Here is a 25,531-nt window from a genome sequence, read left to right as displayed (position 1 = left end):
GATGCCTCCCCCTTATAGCGCCATGATGGATGGAAGTGAACACAGCCCATCAGGCGTTCAGTTTAAGGGACATGACCGCAAGCATCGTTTTCTGCTCAGTCGCTCCAGTGTCAACTGTGCGAGTGGCTCACCGGGATTCAGGCTTAGGCATTGGACACAGACATATTCATCAGATGAATTGCTTCATTCCAGCTGTTTATGAATGTATTGGGTGCCAGGGTCAGTGAGAGGACAGCAATAACATCAAAGAGAAGAATTGTTAACTTTCACTGACAAGACCGAGTCCTTGGAGAAGCCTCAAAGCACATTGCCTGCTTGTCTTGTTTTTAGTTTTCATGGCAATTCTCACAAGACAGTCATTTTCTGAAGCGATAAACTTTGAAATTTTATTCCAGTCGCTGCCTCTTCTCTGCGTTTTCATGACAGGGACACATATTGTATGTTGCCAAGAGTGTGTCAGCGCTCTACTTCTGCAGTAAGTGCTCATACAGACATCCTGAATTTTAAATTAACACAAGTGTTCCACATACAAATGGACTATTGTTAAACCAGAAGATGTTGTAAAATGACTGCTCACTATGTTCTCCACTGGTAATTAAAACCATTCATTGAGCTGATGAGCAGATGAGCTTTAATAGCCGCTCCTAACATGGACGTATCAATATAACCGGATGTCTGTTTCTTGTATACATTCCCGCAAAGAAACAGGCCAGTTTGGGAACTAATCAGAGGAGTAATGAGACGGGAAGCCCGGGATGACTCTTGGAGGTGTCACTGGGACCTGTGGAAGGCAGGAGGGGTCTGGTTTATAGGGGGGAATCACTACAAAGAGTCTTTTCTCTCCATTCGGATGTCTCTCAGTGTGCTCTCAGCACCAGAGACTTTTTGTCTCTGGTCCGTACGTTAGGGGAAGTTCAGTTTTTTTTTTCTTGTCAGGAATTCGGTGTGTGTGCATAGGTGTGTGTATGGGAGGCCTCTGTGCAGGAGATTTAACCCTGTGATGTTGAAATCCGGTTCAAGAGCAGCTCCTCTGCGCAGGAAGGATAGTAAAGGCACCCTCCCTTTTCTGTCTCCGCTGTCCCACCAGCCCAGCACATTTTCATACACTCAGGTACTCTGAGGTTGTCTGAGGGAGTTGAACTGCTTGCACACCTGTTACCTGCCGTCCTTAACACACTGCTCTACTTTATACTTGACTATCAATACACAAACACAAAGAGCACTCAAAAACACTGTTATGTTAATGAGGAAAAGCTTCACAGTCTGGTGATTCACTCCAGTGGGCTTTGTCATGTGGAAATTGTTGTTTGCGTGTCCGTCTCCAGCTTTGAATAAGCCTTTGTCTCATCTTTTTTATTTGTTAACAAGAGAGGATTCCTCCATGGTGATGCTGGACTGTGATAAATTGATTACCTGTACAAGTGCGCAACAGAATCCCTGTAGATATTAATTTTTTTGCAGCAACGTTGTAAAAAAAAAAAAAGCATCAAACAAGTTGCATATATGGGATGTTTATTTGCATTCTGTTTCCTTCAGTTATGACTACAATTCAAATCAGTGAATTTTCAGTGGACAGAAGTTTCCCTAGTCAGCAATAGATCCCATATTTTAGCCCAAACTCTGGTAATGTAGTAGCTGTTTTAAAATTGTGCAGGCAGACGGGTTATTCCATTTAATAACTTTACTCCTTTTAGCAAAGCTGCGTCACCGCTTTCAATTTTAGGAAGAGGATGGCGTACAACACTTGAACATATTTATCCACAAGGGCCTGAAATGGTTGTTTTGCATGTAATAGATCAAACACACCCCGTGTTCCTGCCCACTCTTCCAATGGTTCTAACTTGAATGCATAAACAGATGTTTGAGGCTAGCTTTGTACTTGATTCAAGCTAATTTCTGCAGCATGGGAGCAGCCAGATAGCTTTTTCAGCCTTTCTAATCAAAGAAACTTGTTGCTTTTGTTTTGCTCTTTTGGATCTGGTTAGCGCTCTCAGGAGGGAGGGTTTTGTATTCCCATCACAGCCTGTTCTGCTGGGTTTAACAAGGCTGTCTGTGTAACATGCTGAGCGACAGGCATTTTCTCCCCTTTTCTTCATTCTTGTGTCCGCTCGCTTCACATTCACTCTTCTTTGACACATACTCCGGCTTCTGAAAAATACTGTACGCACGCTTTATTTTGAAAGTCAAGAATGTCCGTCATTGTCCTTCTGTTATGTCATTTTTGGTTTACTCAGCCTCTGTTTTTGCCAAACTCCTCTCGTGTGATTCATTTGTTTCATTGACAAAGAGATAAACATACACAGGGGGAGTGGCTAGTCTTCCGCTGATTGTATCTTTCCAGTCTGGTGAAGAGGTTCCGGGGGGCATTGCATAATATCCACTCACAAGCATCCTACACCAAGCTGGTCTTCTGGCATGTCTGGTTGACACTCAAGTTGACAGGATGCAGGGTGTAGTTTCAGCTGCCCAACTCCTGAACAGAAAGCATATTTCAGCAAACGGTAGTTATTGAGTGAGCTGCCACTCATGTGAGATCGAGGCAGTTTCCGACTCTGTCCGAGTCTGTAATAGGACTTTCTGTGATTTGACCTGCAGATCAGCAAACTGAGCCTGATATCAAGTTTCCTTCTTCCAATTTCAGCCTGACAGTAAAAGTCAGGTTATTAGAATTTGTTTGCTTTACTGTGTGATGCACTACAGCCATGATTTCGACTACCATGTCTTTGTAGCCTGCAGCATGTGGTCCTTTGTTGATTAATGGCATGTAGGGCCACATGCAGTGATTGGACTAATCTATTCATCACACCCATCTGCTCTGTGGAATGATGAAAACTTTAATGGGGTTTTAATGTGTAATCCTCCCTTAGCAATCAGAGTGACAATCCAGGTGATTATACCTGGGCCTCAGGGAATGGAGAATGACTTTCTAAGAGAGTTTTTTCCTCATTGAATGCCGCTGATGCAGGATCAAGGATCGGAGAAGCGTGCGCTATATGTGCAAGTGGAGAGGAAAACAGCAGCCTCAGCTCCTCACTCTCCTCCTTCAAGGAAAAATATGTCAGCGGCCACTCATAGGCTTCAAGTGATTGGCAAACAGTATGTGTGCATGTGTTTTTCTGGGTGTGTGAGGGAGAATGGAAGCCATTTTGGAAGGTTTTCCTAAAAATGCCAATGGATAGAATGCTGGAATGCTTTCTTCTAGGCTCATCACTTTGCCTCACAAGTTTGTGGAGTTGAAAGACTCTTCAAAAACTCAATTTTTTCCAGGTAGTTTATGCTTGGTTCAAAATGCCTGTACATCTTTGGTCACAGAAGGAATGACATGGGTCGTAAGCAGCTCCCGTAAAGTCTTAAATTGCATTCAGATCTGCTTGTGATTCAGTTGTGGCTTGTGCCCAGACATGGTGGATTCCTGCTAGAAAGCACATCCAGTCCTAGGGAACAAAATGCATCCCTCTGGAATTTAACAGTTTTTGTGTGAAGACAAAGACAGCAGCCATGGCTTAGCATGGTGGAAATGTTTCTCTTAGAAATCGACACCAACAACCTACTTGAAGTATTAGGAAGAGTCATGAAGAACTCAACACTTCGTCTGCATGCCTTTGTTTTGAAATGAATTACATCTTTAGCTCTTTTCTTTCAAGTGAAAAATTATCATCATCTTCGAGAGAACAGTCAATACTATCTTACACAAAAGCCTTTAGCTGCAAAACAGATGCTCTGCTCTGTGATGCTATCAAAAGACAAATCCTGGATGTGCTCCACCTACACCAAATGATGAGATAAGTTTGGAAGAAGCAAAGGTGTATATGCAATTGCATTTGTGCTTTTGCAAATGAGCTGTATGTGTATGCAGAGCTGTGAGGTACTACAAACCTGGAAATGGGTTCACATTCACAATCACCCTGGGTACTGTTACTGTGTCCATAAATCGAGTCAGTCAGCTTCCTATTCACTGTCCGTGGAGCGGTTCCAGGACGAGTCTCTTAACAGCATCAACAAGGCAGTCTTGGCAGTCTGTTCGGAAGAGCCATGTTCGTTTCCACAAATCAAGCCTGAACCATCCACAGTTCTCGGAATAAAATGAATAGTGTCTCAAATTAACCGTCGAACTGAGCGTTATGTGTGTTTTCTGTGTGATACCTATATTAAAAGCTACATGAAAGATGTTTTCAATTTTACACCAGCACTTCTGCACAACAAAAACAAACACTCTCTTATCTTTTGAGTGGCAACACAATTTATCTCCATCCAATCAGATTTAGAGTGCCTGCACTTCATTATGCTGCATGTGTTTTTTTTCCTTACGCTGTTTACATCTGATAAACATCTGCAGCGTGGCTCCTTATATTTTGCAGCAGATTCCCCCCATAGCGATAGATATACAGTATAATTAGTGCTTTGCAGACATAGAGATTATTTCCTGTTGAATAGACGCTTCGTTATTAAAACTGAAGTGAAGACTCTCTAATGAGCTCATCTTTGAAGTCACACATCAATGATAGGAAGCAGACTTTTGATGGAGATTAGTGCTGCTTAAACTCATCTTACTGTAGGTCATATTCTGTGGCCTTTGCGAGGGTTTTCCGAATTCTGCTCAGTGTTTGTTCATATTAGACTTGCTAATCAGATGCTAATGCTTGTGAGTGGCAGAGTTGCGAGGCAAGGCAGCTACAGAATGGTAATCAGCGTGGAGTTGGCCTACAACAAAGAGGCTGATTATTTAAGCCCCCCTTTTCCAACCGCAAACCTAGATTCATGCATTCACTTATACAGTTGCTTTTGAAGTGCTGCCTGACGTCAGTATGTTGTGATTAAGATGATTCCTGTAATCTCTTCGTGTCAACTTGTTTTCTTATGAAAGTTAACTGAGCATTGGCTTCGCAATTAGCCAGAAATGTAGACTTTACCACTGATTTAGCGCTGCAGCCTTTCCATCTGTTCACAATTCATCAAGTGAAACTTTTCAGTACCGTAGTCGCAACCGCTCACTTAGATCTCGGTGTCGGGAAATAATCCTCGGCTTGTCCGCTCATTAAAGTAACCTGTTTACATGCTTTGTGGTTGTATTATGTTTGCTTGCTAAGGTCAGGTTGCCTGCTGTGTGGCTGCACCGGGCGACAGATGGCATTATGGCCCTCAGTGGGGCGGTAAAGGCATGCCCATGGTTAAGGTTAACTACAAAGACAGATGTAACTCCTGAGTGCACTCACAGCGAGTGTGTGCAACGTACAGCCTTTCGGCGTGGCAGTCTGATCATGTTGATGTGTCAGAATCTGTTGTTTTGGACAACGGCCCCGTGTGCTTATTATGTCGTCTGTCATGTTGCATTTGTGTGAGGCTTGGTTTGAGTTTTGACAGCCCTTTTGCATTTTGTTGACGGCGTCTTCTAAATGGTGTTTTGATGGACACAATTTGAACTAATCAACTGATTTAACACATATTTTTTGCTTCACCTTCCTTCCATTTCAGTTCATTTATCTTCAGTGTCATGAATCTCACTGCAGTGTTTTAGCAGGCAGACTCGATGTCTCATATTTGTATTTTACTTGAATTTCTGGCTTTTATGGCATTTGGAGCATAAATTAAGTTAGTTGCTTGACGTGGAAATTGAAAACAAATGCTGGTAAGACAAAGTCTACATTGCAGTGTGAGCATATTTTGTGATTTTATGTGAAGGATGTTTTTTTAAACTTCTGCTTAACTTGCTTTCATTTAAATTTGTCAGAAACATCAACATAAGGGATGGTGTTGTTTATCATGAAGTTTGATAAAGCCTAAAAATTGGACCAGTTTAATGAAAAGTCTGTTTTTCAGGCCTTGCTTTTAATTTCACAGCTTCTCTCAAGTGAAGTGTTTTTACAGGCATCATTTAAAACCAAAGTGTGATGCAATCAGTTTTTCCCCCAGAGCTTTCTGCTGAAGATGGATTAGTGTCTGCCAAACTATATTCCGAGCACCGCAACACATAAACGTAAAGATTCTTTTCTGGTACCTGTTGATGGATGTCTTCCTCTTTTGAAAAGCTCTCCCTTCAGGCAGAGTTCAGAAAATGACTAATTTCTCTTTAGTCACATTTTCAGAATACATTTGAAGCACACCTTCTTAATTTGTCAGTCTCAGAAAGTGCCCTGAAGCCTAAAATGGGCTGTGCAGTGAAGCAGTCTGGGAACCGGCGTCCTCAGGGACCGAAAAAAGGAACAGCACTCTCCATCCACCTCAATTCACACACTCTTGGCCTCTCCAGCTCACACCCATAGCCACTTAACGCTGCCTTTGAAATACCATGCGCTGCAATTATAATATTTTTTCTTCATCCAGTGCAAAGATTATGTTTCATGAATATCAGGTGTCCATTGTGAGGGTTAGCAATTTGCTGTGGCAGCGAAGTGTTGCAGCTGCACCTAAAGCCCCAAATCTGGTCTTCTATTTTGGCCTGTTTAAGAGTACAAGTGATCAAATGCCAGAGAAAGGTCATTTAATCCCAGGGCTAGTTCAAAAGTGCTAACTGCTGCTTTCCTTTTCTGCTCTGCTTCAGGTGTTTCTACATCGTCTCAACCAGTACGCAGCCACCAAACTTGACAAGAACATCACGGAGGAAACGGTTAAGGTGAGGGCACTCTGTGAGGTATGCGACTGTGTAATTAAGATCTGTGAAAACACTGAGGGTAATTGACTTTTACTCTCAATGCTGCACACAAACCTTGTTTTCATTCAGTAACCTGATCCGTGAAAAGTTTGAAAATTACATCGGAAACTAAAACTCTTGTTCTGGCTGCTCTTTCAACCGAAAATAACCAAAGTTTTGAATGGAGAAAGAAGTCGTGGGCGATCCAGGAAGCAGCTGTAAATATAATCTATTTATAAATGACTCCAGCTGGAGGATAATAAAGGATGCTCTCTCACAGTGGGAGTGCGAGTGTCTCTGTGAGCTTGCTTACTTTTGAAGGTAAACACGTATTCAGTGGATATTTACTGCAGGTCCCGTGTTTTGGAATATCTCCTCCGTGTTATATTTTGTTTGGGAACATGCTGTGCAGAGAGGATTTCAGCTAGCGGGGGTTAGCGTGGCGTAGGGCTGAGGCTGTGACGTCACCGGACCGCCGAATGACATCCAGAGAGGATGACAAATTCAACCAGATATTTTTTTTCCCTGTTTGTTCAGCTTCACGAGAGATTATTTTAGTCCCAGCACACCAATGAAAGACTTCTGGCTTTTCATGCTTTAATTTAATTTCACGAGCTTCTTTCTCCATCCGGCGTATTGTTTTGTCCTTTAATATCACCACAATAATGGCATAAATGAGGGCAGAAGTCAGCACCACATGAAGGCTCAGTTTCCACTGAGCACATCTTAAAAAATGTGTTCCTTTTTTTAGCTTTTCTGTTAAAATATCTCTAATAATGTTTGAAATTCAAATATCAAAGATGCCTCAAGCCAGGATGCTTGTTACAAAGAAACCTCACTCTTTTTTCCGTGGCCTCAGACATTCCTTTGCCTAGCAGCGCACTGACCACAAAAAAGCAGCGTATGCCAAAGTATTGATTCAGGCAAACTTAGCAACAGCAATGGAGGCTAACAAAGAAGCATATGTAAACCGACACATATACAGTTTTTTTTTTTCTGTTTTCTCTCTCTCTCAGGTTTTATTCTCTAACATTGAGGAGATTCTGGGCATTCACAAAGACTTCCTGTCCATGGTGGAGGAGCTGCTGCAGCCCGACCCTCACGCTCACCATGAAATCGGCCGCTGCTTCTTGCACTTTGTGAGTGAGCACGTATTCCTTTATAACCAGCGCTGCCTCATGCTTCCTCTTCTGCGAGTTGAATTTCATCTCAGCACCTCTAAATATGATGTCCGAGCTCATTTGCACTGATGCGATCTCCGTTCTTAATCCTTTGTTCAGTGGAGCCTGTAATCTAAAGAATTTGTCTGTCAGTGCTCAAATGCACCATTCTGTCTGTGAGCACTCCCGAAAATCATAAGGTGCTCCACATGTTGCCCATTTGTCTCTCTTGAGAGAGCGCACATGTGTGATATGCTTGATAGGTCTCTGATATACGGCTCTCTCCAGCTATACATCACATTTCTTTGATGCAGAGTCTCGAGGCATACTGGCATATAATGGCTTTCAAAATCCTGAGTCCTTCTGTTGGGTTTAAGGCAACTTCTGTGTCAGTTGTGGCTCGCTGCTGTCAGTCCAGGTGAAGGAGAGATGATCGAGCGGTACAGATGGTACAGTTAGGTTTTACGATGATATGACCTCATGGAGGTAAGGCTCACAGAACAAATCTGAGGACTCATGATCATAATTCAATTCTAAGAGATCATGTGAGTCCAGAGAGAGAAAACAAGCAAATTAGACACACTTCCCTTTGTCTGCAACTTTCTTCAAAGTTTCCCTCTTTGTAGTGATTTGTTGACGCTATAAAAGTTCCAAGAAAAAATATTACACAATGTGATTTTGCTCCAGAAACACAAAGAAGTAAACCAGCCGGACAGTTCAGAGGCCTGCAAATGTTTCATACTGGCTTAAGACTCCACTCCTCCCTCTTGGACTTCAGTGACATGAATCCAAGAAATAAACTAATCAGTTTGAGAGTCCATAAAATGACTTGTTTGGAAACATGAATGCACAGTTAATCATAAAGTTATGATTTCATAAGTGCCTCTGCGTGTTATTATGACAGTTATGTCTCTTCGCATCGCCGGCTTTGTCTTCAGAGACGCAGCAGCATAACTGAAGACTGTGTACTATTTCTGTTGCTCTGTGCTGACTTTGTAGTGGGTGATTTAGAGGCTGTGTGGTCTGGTCCTAATGCTGGATCTCAAAGACAATGGAGTGTGAATGTCACACGAATAGCTTTGATGGAAAATTGTCGGTCATACGGCTGTAAGGCAGATGACAGGATATGATCGCTGCCCTCCCCCCTTTTGCCCTCACACTATATATACATTATGCATTTCATGATGAGTGTGGAAAGGAATTTATACTCACTACAAATCCTAAGCTCTAATGTGTGCTCTGGAGTGCGTTTTTCCTGCTTTTTTCCCTCATTTTCAGTCAGTGTTTCTGTCTTCTATTTTAATCTTAATGTCCTCCCATCTTCTGTTTGACTTTCTTGCACTTTCTGCTTCTAACTTGTTACTTTTGCTCCTCGTGCGTCTGCCTCACCTTGAATTTCTCTGGCTCTTGCAGAGGAGCCGCTTTCAGATTTATGATGAATACTGCGGGAATCACGAGAAGGCCCAGAGGCTGCTGCTGGAGCTCAACAAGATCAGGAGCGTCAGAACATGTTTACTGGTGAGACGGGACCGTAAGCCTCCGCACACCGAGTAATGTGTAACACGCACACAGCTGATATTTACTGTAACCATTTCACATGTGAAAACGCACAACCACTCTCTTAGACACACAAACACACAGTCACCCACACATGGCAGCTGGACAGTGTAAAACGCTGTACTTTATGTTCCAGTGTGTCTGACAGCTGATGTGTCTCTGCCCCATGTGTGGGCGGACTCCCTCTTCCTGTCCCGACGCTCTTAGAAACTTTCACTTCCACAGGGGAGCATCGAGTTGCTCGAACAAAAGATGACTGCATCCCCACTGCTGGCTCGCACTCAGGGAGGTCAAAATGCTCACCCTTTTCTTCTCCTCACACCAGTTCAAGCTGTTTACAATCCTTTACCTTCCATTCATATTTTCCCACTTTTTTCTTGTAGGTGCTGACAGTTTGTACACATCCCATCACCCTTTATGTTGTAAGACTTCCATAAAAAGAGAGCGCTTTGAAATTGAGATCTACAGCAGAGTTACACACTTGGAAAAACCAGAGTGCGCCCGCAGACTTATCGATCGGCCAGTTCTGTGGGGAAGTGCATGACCTTTTCTTTGACTGTAATTGATGGAAAGAGAGATGAAACGCATACTACACACCATCAGAGAAGAGTGGCGGCAAGAGATCTGTCTGATTTACTATTCATGTGTGTCTTTAATCTGGGAAGCCAGAGGAGGCAAAGATATTAATTGACTTTGATTTAACGGGGTCTTTATAGCCTTGACCTTTTAGTAGCCTTGCCTTCTATCAGGGGCTTTCGGGTCTCGCGTTTCCCCTCCAAGCTGCACTCAGCCGTCATCTCAAAGCCCTCAGGTCACCTCCCAGGCCCTGCAGTGACCAGGGCTGGGATATCCGATAACCTCTACTAAACCTTTGGCCTACTGACTGCTGTAAAGCCTGGTTTATTGTTTACTATGTAACTTGGCATCTGTTCATTTAAATTTAAAGTGAGAGGAAGGTGAGAATGAATATTACCAGCTGACCTCGTAACCTCCCACATGGAGGTAAGGCTCACTTTGATCAAGTGAAGGCAAATGTTAGTCTCTTGGTCTGTCCTCCACTTTGTTCAAATCTGAAATATTTCCTCAACTTTTGCACGTTGCTATGAAGTTTTGCACACACATTTATTGTTCCGACTCCCTACCCAGCTGGTATTCTACACTCAACAAAAAGATCAACACAACACTTGTTTTTGCTCCCATTTTTTATGAAATGAACTCAAAGATCTAAAACTTTTTCCACATACACAATATCACCATTTCTCTCAAATATTGTTCACAAATCTGTCTAAGGGGCCGTTTACACGAGGACGCTTGCAGGTAGAAACGTCAATATATTTCAACAAAACACCCTATCGTTTATACGAGGACGGCGTTTTGGGGGCTTGAAACCGGCCTCCAGAGTGGAAAAGTTGAAAACTCTCCGCCGTTACGTTTCCGTCTAAACAGCAAAACGCAAAACTTTGCCGAGATACGACCACGTCGCGTAACGCGATTACGTCACATACGTGCGCCGGTGCTTTGGTTTGCCGGCCGGTACAAGGAAGTAAACAAAGATATGTGATTATTTCCATCCTTCGTACCTTCAAGCAACTGTGGCAGCTCTATGTACACTACAGGAGTCGTACCAACAAACGTGCAGAATCTGTTCAGATTCAATTCATGAACATTTACCGCGGCGGAGATCCGAAAAGGGAGATAGTACGCATGCGCATAGACATGGCGGAGTTTTATCACAGCGCCACCAAGATTTGATGGAGTGTGCAATTGACATGCTGACAGCAGGAATGTCAACCAGAGCTGTTGCTCATGTATTGAATGTTCATTTCTCTACCATAAGTCGTCTCTAAAGGCGTTTCAGAGAATTTGGCAGTACATCCAACCAGCCTCACAACCGCAGACCACGTGTAACCACACCAGCCCAGAACCTCCACATCCAAGCCACTGAAGAGTAGTGGACCCCCCTAGTAAAACAAAACTGCACCTTTCAGAGTGGCCTTTTATTGTGGGCAGTCTAAGGCACACCTGTGCACTAATCATGGTGTCTTATCAGCATCTTGATATGGCACACCTGTGAGGTGGGATGGATTATCTCAGCAAAGGAGAAGTGCTCACTATCACAGATTTGTGAACAATATTTGAGAGAAATGGTGATATTGTGTATGTGGAAAAAGTTTTAGATCTTTGAGTTCATCTCAAATAATGGGAGCAAAAAGAAAAGCCTTGCGTTTATATTTTTTGTTAAGTGTATTTAGAGTTGATATACCATACAGTGACAGTAAAATTGAAGATCTTGGTGTCAAAATTTAGAATACCACAAACTCGAACACAAGACTTTTGTTTGAATTCCTTTATGTACTTATAGTTTAAAGAGACATTTTTACCATTTATTCTTTAGTATTCACAGCAGGTTATTTATTAACAAGTCTTGCTTTGTCTTTTTTACTTTTTGTTCTTTAGTGTTGACAGCGGTGTTCCTGCAAAATATTGATGGGGAATTTCCAAAAATTGGTCAGGCTGAAAACCAGTCGATCCTGAATGATAAACTTTCAATTTATCCAACACTCTAATATTCCTTTAAACATTCATATCAGCCCCATATTATGCTTTGTGCTCATTGTAGTGCTGGTCTGAATAGCGATTTCTGTGCTCCGGCCCAATTAATAACGAATGTCCAAATATTCAGCTCGTCAGGGAGATGGGGGAGGAGGAATTCATTTATTTATATTATTCATTTCTTATTTGTCAACACAGTAAAGGGCGTTTAAACAAACCATGAGTATTCAGATCTCAAAATTAATATTTAGATACCACAAGAATGACCAAATATTTGGATATTTGAGTCCAGCCCTACTAATTTGCACATTAGCACTGCCTACATTTTAAACTAAGATGTAACACTGATGGAAACATGATAATGCCACCACCATGCATATTGTTATGGGGGGGGAGCAAGAGAACCCAAGCGCAGACACATAACTGGCAGCCCAGAGAATAAATGAAAGACATTCATTAAATCAAATAGCTAAACCAATACATAAACTAAGCACTGAACTAGAGGGAGCAGAACAAAACCAAACTACTCTAAACTCTATAAACCAAAACTAAGAATACAGAAACGGCAGTCTACGAATACTAAACTGGATTAACTAAACACAGCTAGGGAGAGGTACTTACGCTACGGGGGAACTGACAACGAGAGGGGGAAACAAGCTGGGGAAAACCCAAGAACAGACAGGAGAGCAACAGAGTCCAAGAGAGGGGGGGAAAGAGCAGAAGAGTCCGTCTAGCAGTCCAGAGGTGGGGGAACAGCTTCTATGATCCAATGGAGACTGAGTGACTGAGCGGGGTTTAAATAGTGAGGAGAGCTTGTGAACAGGTGAGCTGAGTTTACTGATTACTGCAGCTGGAAGTCATTGGGGTAATCAGCAGGCAGAATGCAGGTAGAGCAGGAGGGCGAGTGGCAGGGAGAGAGAGAGACATGAGGGAGAGGTGACGGACAGGGAACCAAAAAGGCAGGACAAAACCGAAACGGATCAGGAAAAAGAAAGGAGGAAGAAAGGGGGAAGAAGGGCAGGGGCCAGAGCAAGATCCTAACATTATTAACACTTGCAACAAGTTCGTACTCCTCTCTTCTCAAATCTTTCACATTTTTGTTCACCCAACTATTACAGAAAATCTCATATGTGACTTAACATGATGACCTTCCAGCTCACCACACAATACATAGTCCTATAGAAAACCCTTCTGAAGTAGTTTGCTAAATGTATTTATTATAACTCTCCGCTCCTCCTGCAGAACTGCATGTTGCTGGGAGGCAGAAAAAACACAGAGGTCCCACTGGAGGGCTACCTGGTCGCTCCTATACAGAGGATTTGCAAGTACCCATTGCTGCTCAGAGTGAGTATGATCTTGTGCATGTTAGCCATGTGTTATAGAGATGCCACACCCATGTGCCACCTCTGTAGGGCAGATTCTGCTCCTCTTTTCATCCACCACCGCCACCTAGTCATTAGTGAGGTCTGAACCGTCCTATTCACATCAGCCTCTCCCTCACTAATGAAACACTGGCCTCATATTCTGACACGTCTCTGCTTTGGTTCTTCGACACAACCACATTGCAGGGATAACACAAGACCTGTCAGCACCTCCTTTGCCCTGCTGCACATTCAGACACTTTGACTGGGCTCATTCATACCTGCGCTCTCAGTTGTTAGTTTTGAAATTTCCATTTTCCGATGTGAAACGTGAGTGAAATGAAATACGCTTTCAAAGGCCCGTTTGAGTTGGTGATCTGAGCTGTCCCGCCTCATTTATCTTGTTATGATCTATTAATTCACCCAGGCGTTCTCTAAACAGCCACCAGCATGTGCGCCGAGATGTTATAATAATAAGGGGGTAATCTGATGCGCTGCCATTTGAAGTCTTCCAGCTGCCAAGGCCGCCTCCTCTCCGTGAAGTGAAACAGATAGCCATCAGTGGCTGCAGATAGATCCAGAAGAGTGTAAGTCAGCCCTCGCTGGGTGACACGCTGAAACACTGTGTTTAGACTATGGTCTCAGAGATTGCCATCACTTTTACTAAACCGTGGCATGCAGTGGCAGGGGTTGAGCTGCTACACTCGAGAACCACTGGAGGGTGAGATTTGGAGTGGTCAGGATATAGATTTATGTTTATTTCCGTTTTTTAATGTTGTGTAACCTGTAATTCAGTTCAGCTGCAGCAATGTTTGTATGCTTGTTGTTACAATTATGTAATATTTTCCGTGCTTTATGTGATCTTGTCATGCGTAGGAGCTGCTGAAGAGGACCCCTAAAAAACACAATGACTACGCCCTGGTACAGGAGTCTCTGCAGGTGATGAAGGCTGTGTGCTCCAGCATCAATGAGGCCAAGAGACAGATGGAAAAGTTGGAGATTTTAGAGGAATGGCAGTCGCATATCGAGGGTTGGGAGGTGAGCCATAGCTAAGCTTAGTATGCTGTGTTTATTAATGATTCAACTCTCTGAAAACCAAAACCAGCCGTCTGGTTTGAAAGGCATGTTGTGTTTAGAAAATTGCCAAAATTACATCATTTGTCAAAGCCAGAAACTGTTTAAAATGGAGGGACTAATAGGATTTTGAACTTTGTGATGGAACTTGAACTACTCATCTGTGACTTGGTGTTCTTTTGGCAAACTTCAGAAAATCTGAGCTCAAAAGTGTAATGTTTCATCAAAATCACTTAACTCTGCTTGTCTCATTAAAAAAAAAGGCAATAAAATAAATCATTTGTGTTAATTGGATTCTGGGAGAATAAAAATTCTGCGCTCATCGGCACAACCAGGAAGTCATGAGTCACTTAGCTGTGACCAAGATTAATATGGCAAAAATTCTGCAAAAATAGTTTCCAGCTGAACTGAACAGGTGGTTCTCTAATAGAGCAGATAGGATACAAGCACAGAAAGAAATAGAAGTCACCATTTTTCCAGCGTTGGTAGGACTTCCGGCCACTTCTACATGTTGTAACTACTGACTTCATGCTTTTTCAATTTATTTTCAACCTTTGTTTTTCTTTTTAATGTATTTATTGTCATTTATTATTATTATTTAGGCATGCTTGTGCTGTTTCCACGGAGGTGCCTGACTTTATGTTGCAGTGAAAAATGAATCCACAGTGATTAACAGTGTGACAGGAGCAGAAAACTCCCAGAAACTGCTGCGGCTTCGGAAGGTTAAATTTCAGCTAGTAACTTCAACTTAAACGCTTGTATTGACTGCTTGCTGTGTTGTCTGTTTTTCTTTGGTCCCCTTAACTCACAATTGAGCTTTCCCCACCAAAGCTGAAAGTCATGACTTATTTAAAGCCACTTAGCCCTTTGCCGGCAATTCAACAAGAATTCCAAGAGGCATGACTTTTGTAGCCTTTTAAGCTTTCTTGTACTCTCAGGGAACAATGACTTGTACTAACAATGGCCAAATTCTTCATGCCTGGATGAACCTATAGTTAAAGCCGTCGTGCTTTGGGGTGACCAATCCGATCATCTTTAGGTTGATTGCACTGCTTGGTGTGTTGGGTTGCCTCTAGATTAGTTTTCCTTCCAGACTTCTAGGATGCCTTCATAATGGGTCAGTAGGCTTAATAGAGATTGGAAAAGGAAAAACAGTGGTGGTAGTTGTGAGGCAAGAGTCTGGGATGCTTCATGCAAAGAAGGCTTCCTGGACACATGCAGACAAGGAGACGATGCCAGCATTGATTCAGCCTCTGATGAAGGTGTAGACAGTACCATATTGTTGTGACTGAATAGAAGACAGGCTTTCATCTCAGATATGAGTAAGACGAGATGTGGCAGAGCGTGATTGGACTTCCTTGCATGTGACTGAGATGTTCTAGTTTTTCTAAATGTGTTGTTTTTGGGTCACTGACAACATCGGAGTGTTGTTTTTGTGTCAGCCGGACTTTTAGAAAGGCTTTTAGTGAGATTTCCTTTGCTTTATAGTAAAATATACGACAGCAACATAAATAGTCGGTCAATCTTTATGCCAAAAAACCACATCTTGAAGCAATTAGGATAAATACAGTTCAAAAAACCCAAAACATACAGTGGATTTAGACAAACAATTTATGAAAATCCAGTTTTACCCCGATTAAATTAAAGAGATTATCTCGATGTGAGGTCAAAAAAAATAAAGGTTGCATGTTTTAGATGTGCACAGTCACACGCATACGTGCACAAATAGCTACAAATCTAAGAATAGTGCAATCAGAATGAGCCTCAGTGTTGGGTGGGGTGACATTTTGCACTCGACATAGTCCTGGCTGGAGCTGCTCTGTGGTTTCCCCCTCTGTACTTTTATTAATCGTAAACATTAGCTCATTCTGGAGCTTTACCCTCTGACTGCTGCACGCCAGGATCTGCCACTCTAAATGAGATGCAACTAAGAAGTGGAGAGGAGGAAAACGGCGAGGAAAAGCAGAGAGGGAGAGAGAACTGAGCGATGGTTGCATGATTTTTTAATTTTTTTCTCTCTGTGGGTGTTTGAGGAATGATGCAGGGATGAGGAGTGATTGTTCGAGCCGCTGTTTTTCCATTCCTGCTTCTCTGCCCGGGATGGTGATTGCTTGTTAGTGTTGACCTGCTGCACTGCTGGCCACCCTCAGGGCATCCTGGCAGGTTCACCTTGAATGGGAGAGACAGGGTGATGGCGCGCCGTGGTCACCATGGCGATTTGTCAGGGTGGTGATTGCCAGTTGGTTAGTGCTGCAAGTGTCTGTGTTTTGTCACCATGTACTGTAGAAATATGTTAATTTTAGACTAGAGGCTAGTAGTTTCCTTTTTTTTTTCCATTTCACATTCTCTTTGCCTGTTTAATTAACATTCTTAAAATCCACTTGAGTTGTAGAGTTTGCTTGATTTGGCTTCTTTGGCTTCAGAAATTCTCTCATCTCTTTTTCTTAAATAATCACATATCCTGCTCTGTCATTCCTAATTCATTACCCTGTTCTGTGCTTGTTATGTCTGGCGGTTGTCTGACTGTAAAAATAGAAGGTTAAGACTTGGATGAAACGGATGATTGAGGGTTTTAAGTGTTGCTTTAAAGTTTTACACTCAATACACTGTGAAACACAGCTTTGGTTTGACCAGGATTAATACGAAGAGCAGCTAAAAAAATGCTGCAAAGGAAGAGGAAAAACTTTTCAAAAGCTGCACCAAGTAAATGGAATGGGGGTTCTGTTAAAAGCGCTGTGAAACACAAAGGGGAAGTGTTGGTTGTTCCATTAAGGAAATGCAGCTTTATAGTCTGGACTGGTGTGATGTTGCTATTGGCCCCTTAAAGTGACGAGGACAAGCTGACCTTTTAGTGTCTGGTGTGCACACATTCATTGGCTGCAAATTAGTTTAACATCTGGTCACAGGCCCTGAAAGAAAGCGAGGATAAAAAAAAAACGCGTGTGAAGGAAGGAATAAAAGATACAGAGGAGCAGAGTAAAGGGGGAGAAAAATGAGAAATGACCAACAGAAGGGAAGGGAGGAGGAGAAGAAGAATAAAAAGGGCAAGGAAAGAGAGAAGGAAAAAGCGGGGATAGGTTTTGGCCCGCTGATGTCTCCAGCAGGAGGAAATGCTTAGCACATTTTCCGCCTCTGTGTGCATGGGGGTTATTTTTAGCTCTGATCAAACGTGGTACATAAATTCCCAGAGCAGGCAAGGTAAGGGAAAAGACGGCACACTTTATCACTTGCAGCAGGAACACCGACCAATGTGGTGACCAGGCGCGACAATGCAACACATGGTTTGACTGGACGGGATGTTATTCTATAGAAGCTATTAACGACCGCGTGTTTTAAAGTCCCCCAGCAATCTGCTGCGAGGAAGCAGGGAGTGTTTTCACAGACCCCTGAGAGAGGGAACAGGAAAGGCTGGGCCCTGTAATCCCTCCTCCTCTCCACACACTGTATGTGCACACTGAATGGTATAGAAATAATTTGTAGAAACTTTGTGTTGCGTGCACTCTCTATTATTTTTCTTGTTTGAACTTTTCACCCAACTTCCCCCAAAGTGTCTGCTGTTAATCTTTTCTGTTTTTGTTTTTCTGTTTGATCTTTGCCTTCATGTCCGTTTCCAGGGCTCCAATATCACAGACACATGCACGGAGATGCTCATGCACGGTGTCCTGCTGAAGATCTCAGCCGGGAACATACAAGAGAGGATTTTCTTCCTGTTTGACAAGCTTCTGGTCTATTGCAAGAAGAAAAATAGGTGTCTGACTTTTAACTCATTTCTCTGCACACAAAATACGCAAAGCAGGAGAATTTAAATTCTCATTAGGGTGTGTGTTTTTTAGGAGACAGAATGAAAATATTGTTTATGCTAATTTCCCTCTTTCTCTGTACTCCTACAGAACATTTAGAGCTTAGGCTTTATAAATAATTCACCACACCAGCTCCTTTACTTTTTGTGAAGAAAGGCCATGTAGTGACGGAAACATTTTGTTATTTTTCTTGTGAGGGAGTAGAAAGAAAAGCAGAAGAAGAAACATGAGAAAAGGATTTGAGAGGGTATATTTTTTTTAAAAACTCGGGGGCACATGATTAGTCAAGGCGGGAATATTAACCACCACCTCTTGGTACATGTTATTTCCCTTGTAGACTTCAGAGGTAATATACCAAATAATGTGACATTTATTATGATCAGTGCGCGTCGAATCAGGAAACTCTTGCTGGTTGCCGGCTATTATTGTGTTTCTGCAGGCAGAACACTTGATGAATAGGCTGCGCTGCATAAAGTAGTTTCTATTTAGCTGCTGCTCACGCTGAGCTCCTGACACCACTGCTACATCCATTGTACTGGTTTTTGGCAGCTTTTGTTTACTTACCACCAGTCAAGCTGCCACCTGCGTTGATTTGCTTTTACGTGCTGTTTACAGTGTAGCAGAGCCATTTACCGACTTAAGGAAAGAAACTAGTATGTACTAAGATTCTAAAACTAAGATTCTCTCTTAAACACTCACATTGAATTGAACTATGTAAAAAGCGAACTGCAGTGTGAACTTTATGCTACTGCAGTTCACTTTATCACTGCAATAGTCACTTTATGTGAACCTGGTTTACAATTGCACTGCTGCTGTCACTGAAATCTGCTTATTTATTTTTAGTGCCCTCCATAATTATTGGCACCCCTGGTTAAGATGTGTTCTTTAGCTTCTATTAAATTCAATTTTTTTTCTAAATAATGTAGGACCACAATGAAAAAAAGGAGGAAAATCCAGCCTTTAAGTCAAGTGTGTTTATTCAGTGGCGAAAAAAATCACACATTAAGAGATTTTACATCAAATCATGTGTGCCAAAAGTATTAGCACCTCTGATGTTAATACTTTGTACAACCCCCTTTTGCCAGCAAACCAGCACCTAAGCTTCTCCTATAATACATTTTTCTACAATTTTCAGTGTGAGGGTATGCTTCTGCAATAAAAATTGAATTCAGTTTAAGGCCTTTAGCACATCTGAACCAGGGGTGCCAATAATTATGGAGGGCGCTGTATTACTTTCTTTAGTTTTTAGACCTTTTTTATACTCTGGTAAAGGAGGATCATCAAAATATGAAATTCATTGCGCAGTGTAACTGCCTAGTTTCTGTGCACATGGAAATAAATCTCTTGAATCTTGCCCTCACCTGAAATTCAATAACTTTTCCGAATCGCATAGATTTAGTCTTTTAATTGGATTATACATAACAACTAACATCAGGTGGTTGTAATTATTCCTTCATAAAATCCATAATGCAGAAGGAGTGTAACTAATTCCGCTTAAATTAACATGAAATAATTCAGCTTTTCTGGTTTATTCATATGGCTGCTTATCTCTCGTTGAAGGCGCTTGAAAAACAGCAAGACTTCCGCCGAGGGTCCTCGCTACCTGTTCAGAGGAAGAATCAACACTGAGGTGATGGAGGTGGAAAATGTGGATGATGGCACAGGTGAGTGGTGCCTTAAAAAGATGCTCCATTTATCTTGGACAAACACAGCTTGATTTTCCTCTCCCTTTCTACACCACTGTCAGATATTCATTTTTTTTTTTAATTTCAGCGGTCTTTGGCAGCAGGAGTTAAAAAATATGCCATAATAATCCACAACGCAACACAGTCCTTGGCCTGAGCTGGTGCACAACTGTGTGATTTTTATACTTGGATCACCAATGGAAAAATAAGATTTACCTATAAACATTCTTTGCACATCTATAGTTACATATCCTTGCTGCTGGTCCTTGGTGAACTCGAACGCTTGTGTCTCTTGGCCTCACATAGCCACTGATTATCATTTATATTTGTAGAAGCCATCATTTCCTTTCCAGCAGACCTAGATGGGCAGCAATATTGGGTGTTTTTTGGTGAGAGATGGATGGGCTTGGGTCTGGAGAAGGAGCGGGAGGATAAACACGTGAGGCAGGCGGCAGAGCAGTAAGTCGTGGGTGTTCTGCACCACAGGCGGGAGATCTCAATCTGAGATCCAGGGTGACAGGAGTATTTTAGCTTGGATTCCTATGTAATGAAAGTGCCAAGGCTTTTTCCCAGGCACACACTTGCTGCCTGAGGTTAGAAATACGCCCCTCGAGGCATTCCATATAAAGGACACCACACTGTATATGCTTTTAGACGTGATTGTAATTGATGATTGTAATGCTTTGCTTTTTGTTACACCCTTAGTGGGGAAAAATCAGAGGTCAGTCGGGGAGGCATTTGAAATGTTCCCGAAGACACGGAAATAATGATGGAGGCTCAGCTAACGGTCAAGAGTTCATTTCCATTGGCTGAAGGTTTTGGCTTTCCTAACGACTCTCGGCGTAGGTGGTGAATCGCAGCGAGCCGTCAGCTCTGAGGGAGTATTCTGAGGACTCGGTAGTAAATAATGCTGATGGATAGTCCTTGTTCTGCATGTGTGTCCCCTCGTTTATCTCATTAAAGGAGAAGAGCGATAATCAATGAAGCACTCAATAGAGAGTATGAGAGCTAGTGCTAGAGCTGAGGAAAATGAGGCTGGTGTTTGCACAGAGACAGAGAACTATATTCTCATTAGATTTATAATAGATGTTGTTTTGAAAAATAGACCCAAACTCTTGTATTAAAAAGCCTTAATTCATTAGGTAACTTATTGTCTGTTCTTGTGTTTCCTGATTTTTCTTTTATAAGCCACAGCGCTGCTATCACAGTGATATTAGGCTTTCTCTGGAGCAGCTCATCGGAGTTGTGACTCATGTTATAGCTGTGTTTTATGGCCAAACCCCTATTTACTGTGAACCCAACTCCCCAATAACTCCGTTGACAGTGTCATGATCAGTGCAACCGCTGATTGATGGGCCTCCCCTTCAAACATGGAAAATCACTCTGAGCGCAAATGAGTCAAAAAAAGTGGATTTGTGTCGTTCCACCCCTTACAGAGAGGACTTTATAAAACTAGAAGATCGCCCTCTAACCGTGCGCTCTCCTCCTGTGCCTTGCAGCCGACTACCACAGCAGCGGGAACATAGTGAACAACGGCTGGAAGATCCACAACACGGCCAAGAACAAGTGGTTCGTCTGCATGGCCAAGACCCCAGAGGAGAAACAGGAGTGGCTGGAGGCCATCATGAAAGAGAGGGAACGGAGGAAAAGTAAGAAGCCGCTTTGGTTTAATAGTATCAGGGCTGGGGCTGGTTCACTTTTAATACAGTCAGTTTGGGAAACTCATTTCCTTTTTGTTTTTTTCTTCTTCTTCTCAACATCTGCCTTGAATTAAATATCTGAGAATATATGTTGTGTTTGGGAAAATCAATACAAACCAATATAGCAATAAAAAAAGTGAATACATCCCAGCTGTGATTAGTGTGTGGGATCTGCAGAGAGGTTTTTGGACATTCATGCAGAAATATTGTATGTCTTACAATATTTTCAATTTCTCTTTTGCCTATTTTAAGATTTCTGCAAGATAAAATTTTCATAATCCCTCAGGCTGTAAACACAGACGACAAGAGGCTCTGCTAATTATTCTTTGAAATTAGTAGACATTAACCTTCTCCAGCTGGTAATTGATCTAGTGTTGGAGTTCAGTGTAGAGATTATTAATGCTTTGACACTGACAGGATTTTTGCTCCCTCCCTTCCTGCAAAGGTCTGAGGCTCGGCATGGAGCAGGATACGTGGGTGATGGTGTCAGAGAAGGGAGAGAAGCTCTACCACCTCATGGCCAAGGGTAACCTCATTAAGGACCGGAAACGCAAGCTCACCACCTTCCCCAAGTGCTTCCTGGGAAGGTAAGGCTCCTGCTGCTGATCTTTCAGTTTGTCCGGCGGGGAAACGGCTGAGTGTTCAGTCTTTGTGGTTTCCTCTGCCACGGTGGAAGAGTGAATGTCAAACTGGATGACTGTGCCATGTGCGTGTTAAATAAACCATAATAAATCTATATTCTGCCTGTTTATACTTTAAACATTTGTAGATATTTCGTGTGAAATAGGTAGCGTGGCCCTGCGCGGTGTGAAAAGCAGATTACACAGAACGCTGTTGTAGTAGAGATCAGTTTCTCTGTCCCGGCTTTCATTTCTGAATTGGCAGGGATTTCTGAAGAGAGCAGCTGGGAAGAAGAAAGCGTTGGTGCTTTTTGTTCAGGAGGCTGTGTTATGTAGATCTGCAGTCTCAGTCATGGGAAAATCAAATCCAGCCAGATTTAGCCTATGAATCTTATTTAAGGATTATTGGTGTGGTGTCTGGGGACGGATCGTCCATTGAATGCCAGCCATAAATCACTGGGAGATATCCCTGTGTGGCTCAGCTGACTGGCCGCTTTCTCCCTTGCCCATGTTAGATTACAGTAAGCTCTCTGCTGAGGAATCCATGAGGTAACTTCTGTAGAGGGACCAGTATGCCAGAGGGCAGCTGTGTGTGTGTGTGTCTTATTTATCATCGTTACATGTCCTTGAATTTTCACTGTTAACTCAGTGCATTTTCCATGTTTGCTTGTGATGAGTCTATCCTGTGTTTGCTGATAGTTGAGAATATTTACTGTAAGGGGTGCTTCGCTCAGAAATCCTGTCCTTGGGCTATTTTTAGTATGCGTGCCCTCATTTCAGCAGTTTTCTTTCATCATGTAAGATGACTTGGTGTCATATTGTCACATTGCCAGTTTTCATGCAAACATACGAGTGAAAAAGTGCGGTTGAAGCTGCTTTGCTCTGGAAGCTTTCCTCAGATACAACTCCAGATCTCCTGCAGTCTCCTTCAGAATTGGATCATTTGTGAGTACCGACTGTAACTCAAATCATTAAAGTCCGTGAGTTCCACTTTCTCTGTTGTGTTAACAACCAGAACTCCCTAATTCTCAATCTTCCCACTGTGTTCTTTTCACTGAGCCTAAAAGCTTTGTACCGCAAATCTTGATGGGATATTGCACCTCTTGCTCTCCCTATGCTGGGAAACTTAAAACATTAATTCTTCTAGCACGAGTTTCCCTTTTTGTTCCCCATTATTTCCATTTCACCTTGTAGGCCAACGAGGAAAGCAGACACTGTGAGACTGAGAAGGTGACAAAGCTGGATTAGGATAATAAAATCTGCAAACATCTGGCTGCTGCTGAAAAGCTGGAAAATGGAATTTGTATGCGATTGCCAGAAATCTTTTTTATAGAGTGATGACACCGTACAATTTAAAAAGGGTTAGAAATAAAGTATTTTCACAAGACAGATTTGGTTGGATGTTGTTTAAATGGTGTTCTCATCTCGACTCTTGAAATCCCATAACAAATCTGGCTTGTAAACACTCCAGTACATCTCTGAGTGACCCGTGTTTTCCATTTGTTGTAAGTTTTTCGAGAGATTATTTGACTCGTAATAATCACATTGAAAATCACTTGAGCTTAAACAGTCACGTCAAAATCCCTGTTATTTTTAAAAGCGCAGGGAGGAAAAAAAAAACCCTCAACCAAACAGTCCAATTGGACATAGCTGTGGCCAAGTTACATCGCATGGTGGTTTGGAATGAGGAGCTACTTTCTCCTTTGGTCCATGCAGACAACACCAGATCCCTTGCGGTCTGGAGAAGGAATGGATCTGTCAGCTGAAAAGATTAAAAGGATCAAACGCTAGTTCAGTGTGGTCATTGCGTTGCGTTTGAAGAGATCATATGGTGAGAAAGCAGCTCAGGGGAAGCTCCCTTTAGAAAACGATCCCCTCTACGTGCAATTTGGCCAACACCTGGATGACCACTTGTGGGTGAAAAGACATCTCTAGCCCCCTCCGTACTTCCCCTGACTGCGATGATTTTGGAGATGATTACACGTAGGCGTAATTAGTGAATGGGAACCAGCATCATATGTCTCTGATGAAAACCACATTCCCTATGGCTTCAACTCAGCCCACTCCCTCCATTGTGAAATGCTTTATTCTCTTTCCACGCCTCGTCTTTTTCTTTTGAAGGCCGAGGGCTATTTCAGGGTCTGGAACTCCTCCCCTTCAAATGGCACAATCTCTTGTGGTTTGTTTTCGGCAACTGTGTAATTCATCAAAGAAAATGTGTTTGACAGCCACCTAGCTAGACCCTATCATCCCCCTTTAAACCTGAAATACACAGAAAAACAAGAGTATCGGTAGTTTCTGCATATGACAGACGCTGGTGTCTGCTTGTCGTGACAGATGTTGATGAAAAAATACTTTGAACGCTCACATCGGAAACAGAGGAAATGCCCCTTATTTTTTTGACTTTGCTTTCAATACACCTTCAGCTCTCTGTTTACTGAGATGATAAATGCAGCTAGACGATGAATAAAAAATGCTGCTTTTACTGCATGTAGACAGGTTTTACTTTCACACAGACCTACAACATAGTCATCCATCACATGAGATAAGATTGAACTTAATTAATTCTAAAGGAAATTCTTCTACCAGAAAAAAATGACAACCTGAGAAGAAATGCAATGTGATAACGAAATATTGCTCGTGTAATTTTGTTCTATTATCATTATTATAATGAAAAAGTTCACCTTTTTCATCCTGGAACTCCATGTACCAGGTCCAGATGTATCTGATATTCAAATAAAACCTGCTGTAATTATTAAAAGTTCATTCAGTGAAGAAGCTGCCTGGTTCAACTATAGCTAAAATTCAAGATTCATGACCTTTATTTATCACAAACACAATTATACACAGTATAACATGCAGTGAAATGCACTGAGCACCTGTTCCAGACTGAGACAATAATAATGATAATGATAAGAAAAAGAAAGAAAGAAATTGATGTAGCATTGCTGTGATATACTGCATCAAATTTGATAGAACTGCAGATGAGGAATTTCTAGAACACGCTGAATAACATCAGTGTCACAGGCTCATTTTTTCAGGCCTGTTGTTTATTACCTAATCTATATTTTTGATTAGGTGGAAGGAAAAATGTCAGCATTGACATTTTCAAATCTCACTCTGTGCAGGAGATGAAAGCAAGACGACTTTATGTAATTCAAAACCTCCTGTCCACAGCGCCTGAGGTTGCTCTGTTTGGCCTGGAAATTGTGCAGCTGCTTCTGACTGATTTGGGGTTTTAAAATGAAAATGTAAAAAAAAAAGCCTATTGTTTAAAGATTATTAATCTGTGCAGATGGTGTACAAAAATAGGCAAGTAAGAGAATGAGCTACTTTCTTAAAATAATGAACTTTTGCTTCTTCTTTTTATCCTGACAAAATTTGGGTAACAAC

The 25,531-nt window shown here is 42.1% G+C and overlaps 1 protein-coding gene across 1 annotated transcript in view; it reads left to right on the top strand.

The window, feature by feature from the left end:
- The window catches only part of prex2 (phosphatidylinositol-3,4,5-trisphosphate-dependent Rac exchange factor 2), a 98,473-nt gene that overhangs the window by 7,558 nt on the left and 65,384 nt on the right, over positions 1 to 25,531 (top strand). The window contains exons 2-10 of the mRNA XM_022206485.2: positions 6,539 to 6,610; positions 7,645 to 7,767; positions 9,202 to 9,306; positions 13,141 to 13,242; positions 14,136 to 14,297; positions 17,948 to 18,081; positions 19,694 to 19,797; positions 21,318 to 21,467; positions 21,964 to 22,105. Of these exons, the coding sequence (XP_022062177.1) occupies positions 6,539 to 6,610; positions 7,645 to 7,767; positions 9,202 to 9,306; positions 13,141 to 13,242; positions 14,136 to 14,297; positions 17,948 to 18,081; positions 19,694 to 19,797; positions 21,318 to 21,467; positions 21,964 to 22,105 (1,094 nt within the window). The remainder of the gene's footprint in view (positions 1 to 6,538; positions 6,611 to 7,644; positions 7,768 to 9,201; positions 9,307 to 13,140; positions 13,243 to 14,135; positions 14,298 to 17,947; positions 18,082 to 19,693; positions 19,798 to 21,317; positions 21,468 to 21,963; positions 22,106 to 25,531) is intronic.

Source organism: Acanthochromis polyacanthus, chromosome 20 (genome assembly GCF_021347895.1).
Source record: "Acanthochromis polyacanthus isolate Apoly-LR-REF ecotype Palm Island chromosome 20, KAUST_Apoly_ChrSc, whole genome shotgun sequence".
Taxonomy (NCBI): domain Eukaryota; kingdom Metazoa; phylum Chordata; class Actinopteri; family Pomacentridae; genus Acanthochromis; species Acanthochromis polyacanthus.
The sequence above is the reverse complement of the archived record's forward strand: the minus strand, read 5'-3'. Positions and strand labels throughout refer to the sequence as shown.